The sequence below is a fragment of the Lampetra planeri genome, chromosome 7 (assembly GCF_965212315.1).
Source record: "Lampetra planeri chromosome 7, kcLamPlan1.2.h2, whole genome shotgun sequence".
NCBI classification, from domain to species: Eukaryota; Metazoa; Chordata; class Hyperoartia; order Petromyzontiformes; family Petromyzontidae; genus Lampetra; species Lampetra planeri.
This window is the reverse complement of record NC_136113.1, coordinates 17,077,009-17,087,912: the sequence shown is the minus strand read 5'-3', so window position 1 is coordinate 17,087,912 and position 10,904 is coordinate 17,077,009. Positions and strand designations below refer to the sequence as shown.

The 10,904-nt window shown below is 51.1% G+C and overlaps 1 protein-coding gene across 2 annotated transcripts in view; it reads right to left on the bottom strand.

Annotated features, from left to right (window-relative positions):
* LOC144720107 (mitogen-activated protein kinase kinase kinase kinase 5-like) overlaps window positions 1-10,904 on the bottom strand; it is a 59,942-nt gene that overhangs the window by 7,047 nt on the left and 41,991 nt on the right. For both annotated transcript variants that reach the window (XM_078596593.1, XM_078596594.1), the window contains 14 exons: window positions 10,099-10,294; window positions 9,632-9,747; window positions 8,715-8,753; window positions 7,584-7,668; window positions 6,697-6,776; window positions 6,494-6,554; window positions 5,825-5,915; window positions 5,190-5,248; window positions 4,206-4,312; window positions 3,145-3,310; window positions 2,461-2,529; window positions 1,129-1,221; window positions 926-996; window positions 33-88 (listed from right to left, as the gene is read on the bottom strand). In XM_078596593.1, coding sequence (XP_078452719.1) covers window positions 33-88; window positions 926-996; window positions 1,129-1,221; window positions 2,461-2,529; window positions 3,145-3,310; window positions 4,206-4,312; window positions 5,190-5,248; window positions 5,825-5,915; window positions 6,494-6,554; window positions 6,697-6,776; window positions 7,584-7,668; window positions 8,715-8,753; window positions 9,632-9,747; window positions 10,099-10,294 — 1,289 coding nt within the window. The remainder of the gene's footprint in view (window positions 1-32; window positions 89-925; window positions 997-1,128; window positions 1,222-2,460; window positions 2,530-3,144; window positions 3,311-4,205; window positions 4,313-5,189; window positions 5,249-5,824; window positions 5,916-6,493; window positions 6,555-6,696; window positions 6,777-7,583; window positions 7,669-8,714; window positions 8,754-9,631; window positions 9,748-10,098; window positions 10,295-10,904) is intronic.

Below are 10,904 nucleotides of genomic sequence, written 5' to 3'. Positions count from 1 at the left end.
CTCCTGGCTCGGGCACAGCCCGGTGCTCTCACCTCTCGGAGCCGAGCAGCCGGAAGACTCGCGAGCGGTCCGTGATCTCCTGCGTGACCTGCGTCCGCACACGCGCGAGACCCAGAACGCCAAACGTTACGCGTGCTCGCTCGAGATCGCCAACTTCAATGCGAATCACGATGTTTGAAATCTGTCCTCATCGTCAAAGAGTAAAATGCACAGTGACAGAAAACGTTCTCCCGAAAAACACTGAAATGAGCAGGTTGGCCAAAGACCGGTCCAACTCTCCCATGTTCATGTGCGCGGTGTATTTATAAATATCAGTCCTTTACGCAGAAAATCCTGACTGAGCCACGAAGCTCGTTAACAAGACGATCCCCCCCGCTTCTGATGTTTGGCCAAATCCTTCCAGAGAGCTTTTTATTATGGGAGGAAGCCGCTGCGCCCAGATAAATCCCTCACCGAGGAGGGGAGATCGCGAGTGAAGTAGCTGCGAAGAACTAAAACCTGGTCAATGGTTGTGCGACCAGCAGACTCTCGAAATCTCGGAAATGAATGATCACTTCCAACCGCTCTGTCTACATCTGGGCGAGCAGTTGTGCAACAAGGAATTTAAACAGCGCATTCAGGATTGTAACAACCTATCAAAGTTCGCAAGTGTGCACGTGTGGTGATATACGTTGTTACACAAGTCTCTTTAGCAGATCGATGCTTCAGAGTGGAGTCTGTTTCTACTGACAACAACCAGTTGTGCGCAACTGCTCACAACTGGTTGCAGAGACGTCCACGTGTAAGTGATATGGTCGGTGCAACTAAGTGTCAAGTGACCGATCGCTCAGGTGTGGACTCGGGTGAAGAAGCAGCAGTGGTAGCAGCGAGCAGCTGGAGTGAGACGGGCGTGTGACTGCCGGGAGAGCGTGCATGCTACACTCGCCTCGTTGGATCGGAAGCTGCGTCCCTGCATGCCGTGCTTCCAGAATGCCAGCACGCTGTCCTGCAGGCACACTGCAGCCACACCACGGACGGTACAGACAGACGGAAGGCCGCTCTCAATGTGCTGTCTCCGGACTTTCACCTTCGAAGGCATTGCAATGACCACGAGCTGCTATCATCATTAGCAATAAGGACGTAGCTTACCGATAGACTCGATCTGGAAGTCGAAGAACAGCTCAGAGGCCAGCTTCTTGCTGGACTTCAACTTGCCCTGAAGATTCACTATCTTCACGCTCTCTAAAAATAAAATGTTCAACAATTAATTAATTTGAAAGTGAATATGATTCTGCAACATGCTCAAACTAGCTCAGCTCTCTGTGTCGCTGGCCTTGGACAAGTATCATTATCCATGTCCACCGACACACTGGGTTTGCATCCGCGTCACTCAACCGTGGTTAAGTTGGGTTCTCGTGTGTGAAGTGAGCTCAATCGTGAGGAAGTATGGTCAAAGGGCCGCCACGACCCGCACGATATGGGGCAAGCCCTCGACCAGCAGCGAGTTCACGGAGGGCTGCTGCATGTGTGCCTAGTTACGTACGACGGCACAAACACGATACGTTTGGGAGTAAAACTTAATTTATTAACTGAATCTCCTCACCATTTTTCAAGAGTGCCCCGTATTGGGATGTTTGCCAATTAATGTTTATAGAGCGCGTTGCTTGGGAGAGGAAACATTGCAAGTGCGGATACATCTCACACACGGGGATAACATTAAAGGTGCACAAAGATGGGCGCACGAACCCACTTGCTGTGCTGCCAACGCAATGGCTGCCTCCCCCTAAGCCGAGCCGTGAGTTTGGCGGCGTGGTTCCCCGGTGGCGGCGCGTTGGCCGCGAGATGCAGACGTTTGCCGTGACTCTAAAACAGGCGGCGTCCGCCTCACAGTGGCCATTAAATATCCCGCTACGTCATTCGAAGAAGGGGAGGCCACCGCGTGCCAGCGTCAGGCTCCAAATGTGAAAAATCACTCGCAAATTGTTTCGGTAAAGTCACGTAGGTAAAAAATTAAAATAAATTAAATCACGACGTTTTGGGCGCAACACAAGCGTCCTTCTTCAGGTGGGGACAACTTAGCGAAAGCACAACCGCTTAAGCGGTGTGACTTTACCAAAAAAAACAAAGAGTATGAATCCTTGCAGTCACGAAAACTTAAAATCTAGAATCGCAAATTGTTTGATTGGGAAACACAGCAATCGTCGCCCCCTGCTGTGAAAACTTGGCAGGAACCCTCCTGCACAAAAATACTGTGAGACTCTCTGAGACCCTCCTTGGTAAATAATAATTGATGATCAAAATAATAAGTGCTGGAGTATAGGAAGTATCCCACGATGTATTCAAAGTTGCTGTGTCGTGTACAACGCTTTAAGTTCTTTAATAAAAAGGTGCTTTGTCAATATAATCATTATTATTAAGCAAGAGAAGTGTTGGGAGTGTATGAGTGTGCCAAGTTCGTGCAGACGGTGGCGCCGCACGCACTGTCAAAGCACACGAGCACGCTGTCCCTCTCCAGCTGGTTCACGTAGACGGCCTCCAGCGGGTGTCCCCCTGCGGAGAGACGGCCACACCAGCGGCGTCACGAGGCCAGCGGCAGAAGCATCAAGACCACCGGTGACACCACCACCAGCAGCAATATAAATTTCACCGGCAGCAGCATCATTGTTATCACGAGCATCAAACCAGTAACATAACCAGGACCTCCACAGCAGCAGCAACAGTATTAAGAACACCAGCAGCACAACCACCAGCAAGACAGCTTGGCATGCAATGATTCATCACCCCTTGCCTCCTTGCCTGCCTACTGATTCAGAATTGTCACAATTTGTGGTTTCAATTTTACCATCCCGTTTATACAGTTTCTCATCTAATTTCAGTTTTGTTTGCTTCATGAGTCTAAATGTAACATGAGCGTACAATAACCGATTTTAACGTGCACACTTTGATACGCGTATCATAAGCATAGGAATACAGCTGAATTAATGCACTGATGTGTCAACCATCACCACTACAGACCCCCCATGCAGCCTTAACAGTGTTATTGGGGCATTGTTGTTAGCACGCACTTATGAAGGCCTTCATAAGTGCTCGCTAACAGCACTTGTCCCAACAGTGTGTTAGAGGCTATACGGGTGATCTTTGTCTCTGTGTGTGCGCTTGTAGGACCAGCTTGGCTGCAGGCGCCCGTGTTGAGGTCGATGGCGTGGAACGAGACGACCTGGTCCGGCTGGGAGCTCGACGCCAGCCCCACGCACGCCAGCGGGTACTCCTGCTCCGGCATCACCAGCATCTCGAAGAGCACCAGCGGGCTGCGTAGGGGCGCATCCACGTGCTGCTCAGGGCGCCACCATCAACGGGGAAGGTACAGTGCGACGTGAACGTGGGTTAGTGCCGCGTCCAAATGCAACAGCTGCACCTGAAAACTAATTTCTTGAGAACTGCTTTTTGTGTTTAGTTTGTTGTCCTTCCCCCGCACCTCCAATTGGCTACGTATGGTGCAAAAGCAGTTCAACGTACATACATACAAATACCACATTCGCTAGCTTCCTAACATACTCTAAAGACATTTATCAATCAACTATTGGATAAAGGCGTCCCCATGCTGTGTCAGTCATTGGGTGAGGGTGTTTGACCATACTTCACCACGCCGGTCATTGTGGGTTGCTGATGGTGGGGAGCTCAGATGAGAGGGAGTAGCATCACACTACAAAAATGGACTTTGCTGCAGTGCCCTATGCTGCTCACCACGTAGGCCCCCACAAGCCCTATCACACCCGTGATGCACAGTGGTCACCCATGCAAGCACTATCCAGCCTCAAACTCACTTAGCTTCCGGGATCTGACAAGATCGAGCGTATTTCCGGGCAGTTTGGTCAGACGTTTAGATTATTGATATTGTTTTGCTGCTATACATTTCCACATGATAAGCCACTTCGTTGAGCTATCATTTCTGGCCAGGTTGCTTCTAAAAAAAAAGCTAATACCTTAGTGGGCCATACCAAATATTTTTTAAGTGATTTGTTTACCTTTCCTACACTTTCCACTGTGTGTTGTTATAACGTTCTGGCCCCATGCCCCTCCTGGAAATGTGTGAAACTTAGCTTCACAACTCTTCGGATTCCTCCTCCAATAAATATAAATATTCTGATTCATTAAAGCGGCTTGTGACGGGGGAATCTGCAGCGAGGGCGAGCGACGGGGCGCCGCGCGCGGGAGTCATCGCCCACCTTGATGAGCATGAACTTCATGAGCGGCTCGTACCACTGCAGCAGCAGCAGCACGCCCGTGTGTAGCGCCGCACACAGGTACTTGCAGCCCGTGTACGGGTTCCGCACTGCAGGCAACGGGCCAGACAGGGCGACACACACACAAGAAAACAAAAATTCTCCCGTGTGGCCTTTACAGACTTTTGGGGCAAGTGCTGTTAGTGAGCAGCACCTATGAAGGCCAGCACGGCACACGAGGGGGTGGGTGGCGAGCACCGCGCCCGAACGCCTTTGTCTCCCTGGTGGGATGTTAGAGGGGGCGACACCCACACATGCACATGCGCAAATGAGTGCGTAAGAAAATACAAGAACACTCTCGGTCATCTTTGCCTAAAGGACGTGGTGTAATTTTTTTCTTTGTTCCTCAATCAGCACCACGAGATAAATTATCCATTCGGAACGCTCACGAAGATAAACATCGCCCCTGTTTTTATAGAACGGCCTGCGTAAGGCGACTTTACAGAACTACTTCAGAGATGCTGTCACGTGACCTCGAGCATCTACAAGGTTGGGGGGGGGGGGGGCTGCACTCTCACCATTTGCAAAACATGATTGTCAGGGCTGGAATTTTACCAAATTGAAGTAAAACACCAAATCTAAAATCGCGTGTTTTTTTGTGGACTTATCGGGGACCAGGCCAAGACCATTAAATTGGAACACTTGAGAACCCGATTTAACCGTGGGTAGCAACCTAGACTTGACCCCAGAACCTCAGCAGTGCCGGCTCAGTACTCTGATCCCCAAGATACCCGTGCCGCCTCTGAGAACACAAGACACCGTTATTAAAAGTTCAATGTGTCCAGATGGTGCCCTGAGCCGGTGGTGGGATATCCACGCTGCTTTGCAAGGGAATTGGTCCAATCTTACCAAAGAATTGGTGCTCAGCCCAACGAAGCCTCCGAGTTGAAAACAATGAAATAACGAGAGGAGGAAGAGATGCCTTACCCACACAGCACCGGTAGCATCCCTTGCTGTTGGGGATCTTGGTGGAGACCATGAACCTCCTACCACAACACAACACACGTCGAGATAAACAGAGACAGCAGCCAGATGATGGCGTGCACGTCACCATCGGAGATGGCACACGTAGGGGATGCCAGATATTTGTCTGCCTGTGTTCATGTGTGCGTATGGGTCTATGTGTGCGCATATGAACGTTCATGTGTGCATGCTTACGCATGTGTTTACACATGTGCGCGTGTTAATTGCGTGCACATCAATCCACGTGCGTGCGCCTCTGTGGGGAGCAGTAGTGTAGTGGTTAACGCACTGCACCACGAAGCCGGCAACACGAGTTCCTTCCCTCCCACTGATGGCCAACATAAATGAAGAATATCAGAATCAGTCCTGGTCCTCCCCTCGGTCGACTCAGCCTTAAGTAAGTATCTGATGCTGTGTGTAAACATGAGCACCGGGAAGACAATGATGGCCGGGCTTGGTACTTTCCACACCACCCCCCCTTGTGCCGCATTGGCTTTTGTAGGTGCTACTCGCAAACAACACTCGCCCCGGTTGCCGGTGAATGCTATGGGAGGGTTTTTGTCCCGTGTAAACGTGCGTGTACGCGCACACACACGCACCTTGGCAGGATGCGGTCGGGCAGCTTCTGCTCACGCCGCGCCTGCTCAAACAGGCCCAGGAGCGCGTGCGAGTAGAGCGTGCCCGCCTTGCCTGGCGCAGCACGGAACACACGCACGCGCGCACGTTCGCTCACATCTCTGCCAGCACAGATTATGTATGTTCTTCTCATATTTGTATAAGAAACATATTCATTTCCAACTAAATTCCATATTAAATCGGGTCACAGCATTTATCAATGCAAATTAGCAACGGGCAGCCTTCACCTCAGTCGGTGGCCAGGAGCCAGTGGTGTAAATTACAATCTTTCCATTCATCCGTGTTACTACATACACAGCATATTGATTCTCTTTCTAAGCACAATATGAATTCACCCTCAAGCGATTTCCTGCTAAAAATGCGGATTGAGGTGGTAGTCATCTCCTGTTTACAGCCATGAACAAGCAGTGAAAATTCCTCATTCCTATGGTGGGGGAAAGATGCAGTGCCCCACACCGTGCCCCTCACCCCACACCGTGCCCCTCACCCCTCACCTCACCGTGCCCCTTGCCCCTCATCCATCACCATGCCCCTCACCGTGCCCCTCACCCCTCACCCTGTGCCCCTCGCCCTATTGTCTGCCCACGCGATGGCGGCGCTGGGGGGAGCGAGGGCTGCCCTGGCGGCCGTACCGGTTATGGCCATGAGCACGTTGTTGAACACGTAGAGCCAGGTGCAGCGCCGTGGGTAGAGCTGCAGGGGACAAGGATCCGCCAGTTAGCCAAACGGACTGCAAGAGATCTGGTGCTGAGAAAGGAAGCAAATAGTAGCCTCACCTGGTCCACAGTCACCGCACCTGTTAGCAGCCACCGCACCCGCTCTACCTTATTCTCACCTGCTCCATTGTAGCCTCGTGCAACTCGTTGAGGTTGAGGGTGTAGATGCCTTCCTCGGCGCCGATTATGATGTGCTGGTCTGCAGGAGACAAGGGTGCCAGCACACGGCATGCACGCACGCACACAAGTATGTACACACGCACGCACCGTGGGGCAACAAGTGAACGGCAACGGGGCTGTTCGACCATAGTTCACCACGATGGTCAGTGTGGGTTGGTGAAGGGGGGGCCCAGAACCAATTCGGACACCACGTGATGTTAGCCGTGGCCAAGAATCTAACCAAGATCACAGATTTCATAGCACGGTATGCAAACCACCGTGCCACCACTGCACCCCATCGTGGAATGTATGTACTGTACAGCCCTTTGTCAATCCACTGCTGGACGAGGGCCTCCCCCAACGCTGTGCGGGTCACCCGAGTTAGTTGACCATACTTCACCACGTTGGTCAGTGTGGGTTGGTGAAGGCAGGCAGCATCGCCGCCGAGTGCTCAGATTCACAGCACAACCGTCAACGTTGCTACAGTGCCCCCTGCAGGCCAGCCACGTTGCCCCCCCCGCACCACAAGCCACCCGATTTAGCGTAACTTAGCAGAACGGTCTTATCTTCTTGGTTCTTTCGGTAAAGTCACGTAGAAGGGAAGTAATAAAATAATAAAAATAAAACATAATAAAACAATTCTCACGACGTTTCGGCCACAACGCAAGCAGCCGTCCTCAGGTGAAGAATGAAACACCACCAAGCTTGGAGCGTATATTTAAGCTGGGTTGGAGGGGGGGAGGTGGGAAGAAGAGCGCCTTAACAAAATAATTTGCATATCAAGAGGAACGGTCTTAGCTCACGCGTCGCACCCCTGCAAGCAGATTTCTAACGGGCGAGGCATCACCTCTGGTGTCGGGGTGCACCCAGGAGGTGGCGCAGCTGATGCGGAGGGGACACCCGTTGAACACCTTGGAGAAGCAGGCGCCCATCTGCAAGACGGCGGCGGTGGGTGGGGGGGGGTGCACGTGACGATTCACACTCAACAAACGGAGACGTCTGTCGGACGGGCACAGAACAAAACTTTAAAAAACGCATCCAAGCGTGCGTAGTCCTGGGGCGGATACCGAAGGTAGACCGAGACGAGAGCAGTCCGAAGTCCTTTTGGAAAGCTGAACTTGATAACGAAAAGCAAAATGCCGGTGTGCTGGCAGAAGCACGTTTTTAATGAGTGCGTATTACTCGCTATGAACAGGGATGGGAAACTTTAAGACTGGCAAAGAAAATTGAACGCAAAGCTGAAAACAATCGTGGAGAGATACGTGCTGAGAATTCCGTTGAGAGAGAAAGCCAAACATGCACAACAGACAGAAAATAAATATCAGAGACATGATAGTGACCGTTAATACTGTACTGTATATGTAATTGGTCTGGGAGATAACCCATCGCTTAGGCCAACGCTTGCCATTGGTGGCGGCATGGCAGCCATAGGTGGGGACGTGTCCGAGAAGATGACCGACGCTGAGATGAAGCGATGGGATTCACTCAATGTGCAGGAGTTAGAACGATTACTGCATTGCAGGACCGTGATGGATGGCGACGGCATGAGGCATCCAGACAGCAGTGGAGAGAACATGGCCCATGATGGAATGTAACAATTAATTGGTTAAAATGGATGCAGACGTTGATATTCAGACGTTGATCGTGTTTGCATGGAATCATGTGTCTAATAATTAATTATCATTCATGAAACAAGTCTTGAGACTCAGTGAGACTTTTCTCGACAAAGAACATGAATATTTTTAAATCTTAATTTGTATTCCCCCTGTGAAGCTTTTAACGATGTAATAATGGTGATGTCCAGGGATTCCACGACACTAGGTGCCTCATGCAGATAGAAGAAAAATCATCATCATCAGCCGCGATCAATCCACTGCTGGATGAAGGCCTGCCTAAGCCGTCGCCACCTCTCACCATCGCGCGATGGAACATTCCGGCCAGTGAATGGTGAAATCAAATGAAATGTGGAGCTACTCACGTGAACCTTGGGAGTCGGAGGAAGTCCGTTACACCAGCTCTGCACAGCGCGTGACGAACACAATGAAACACCTTGTTATTGTAACACGCATTTTAAATCATTCTTCGCTGCTACAATTACAATAGACAATTCCGAAGACAAAGAAGGCCCAAATAAACTAAATGGATGGGTTGGGAGTTATAGTTCAGAGAGCTGGACTTTAAGGAAGCAATGGGAAGAGCAGCTAGTGGTGTTCGAATACAGATTAGCATGGTTGTCTACCTACGGTGCGAAAGAAGTTCAACACACACACACATATACATGTGAAGGAGACTAAACTGTTCACATACGGCCCTTTGTCAGTCCACTGCTAGACGAGGGCTTCTTCACGCCATGCAGGTCGTGAGGGTTATTTGACCATAGATGTGGAAGCATGTAAGTACAGTGAAGAGTGGATGTTGCTGCACTGACCACAATGTAACGCCACAGCCTATTAAGCGTAGTCGCTCATCCAAGTGCCATCCACTCTCAAGCCTGCTTAGCTTGATGAGATCGGATGATTTTGTATGAATTGCACAGCAAGATAGGATGAGCAAACTGGAAGTTCTAAATGGAATAGAATGTGGTAGGAAAGTGTTTTAGATGTAATCAGGGAAGGTAGGTTGTGATAGATGGGGCACGTGTGGGGGCTACCCAGACAGGCACTGGAGTGGGCACCTCGGGGTCGGTGACCGAAGGGAAGACGAAGCCAGATTGTGGTGATGCGACTCTAAGGGCAGGTGGTGCAACAGCTGAGGAATCTGGCAGAGGATTAAAGTGGTGGCGGGGTGGCATCATCGGCACCGGCTCTGGTGACCTCTTGAATGCAGCTGTGTGTTCATAATTTAAGAGGAGTTGAGGTCAGGAGGTCAGGAAGGCGGGGGGCTAAGGGCACCTACTGAAAGGTCCTTCTTGTCCTTGTGACCAGGAGTCAGATGCGGCTGCCCCTCCATGCTGGCTGAGTTTTCAATCACGGGCAGACCGGTGAGTTCATCGCCATTAATTATCTCTGCCACTGCACTCACAGGGGCACACGCAGACACGCGTGCGCACATACACAGATACACGTACACACAAACACGGAGGTAAACGCTATCCCATTCAGCCTTAGACCACAGAGGGTATCAGGCCGTTAATGAGCTCTCAATTATGCACGCACGTACGCACGCACCTCCCCACATGCACACTGCACACCCCCAACTACCACGAACACACTGGCACCGATCCAATCTTTCAATTATAATCAATGTAACCGTTTCACACCTCTTATTAAATGCCACCCACGCGAGCCACAAGTAGGCCACCTGCGACGACCCTCTAACCCAGTGCCTGGCAGGCAAGAGGAGGAGGAGGAGGGAGGTCTCACCCAGGGGCTGAGGGGCGTTGTGGTACTGCACCCACATGTGAGAAAACTGGCGGAACGTGGCCCTGGGTTCGGCCCCGGCCGCCCCGGCCCCGAGGGCCGCCTCGTCCCGCGGAGGGCCCGGCGCTGCGGGAGGGGCGGGGGTGGCGCCGTCTCCCTCCTCCTCCTTGACGACGACGACGTTGCTCTCGTCCGTCGCCTGCTCGCCCGCACGACCACAGTCCGAGCCGTTACGGATTTTGTTTCCCCCCCGCCCCCCCCCCACCAGGTCTCCGTGCCCCAAGGAGACCTGGCCCACAGTTCATTTGTTAGCACCAAGGTTGTCTTGGCGATGTTTTGGGGGGAAAGAAAAAATACCTTTTTGCAACGTGGGAAAATACACATTTTAAGCACCGGGTAGAATAAGGACACGAATTGTTTTTATGAAATTATCTCATTTGTAAATATTATCACAGGTCGTTTTTTTTAATTCTGATACGGTCCCACGTAGTTACACGACCATCTCCTCTCAAAAACGCTGACAGCACAGGTTCTTTAACATCCATTTTACCGCAAACTTCGGCAATTACCATACTGCGCAAGTGGCTTAGGTGAGTGCATCAATCACGAGGGCACCCTCCAGAGAGCTTACATTAATTTGTAATTGAACGTCTAAACTGAAGTTTGCAGCCATGCAATACAATTAATATTCACATAGCAATGGGATGCGATGGCATCACTAAACGCTGTACAGAGCCGGGGAACACGTGCGCAAGGAAGGGGGAGCCATCGTCAGCGCACGTCACAAATTTGTCTTGGGATGAAATGAA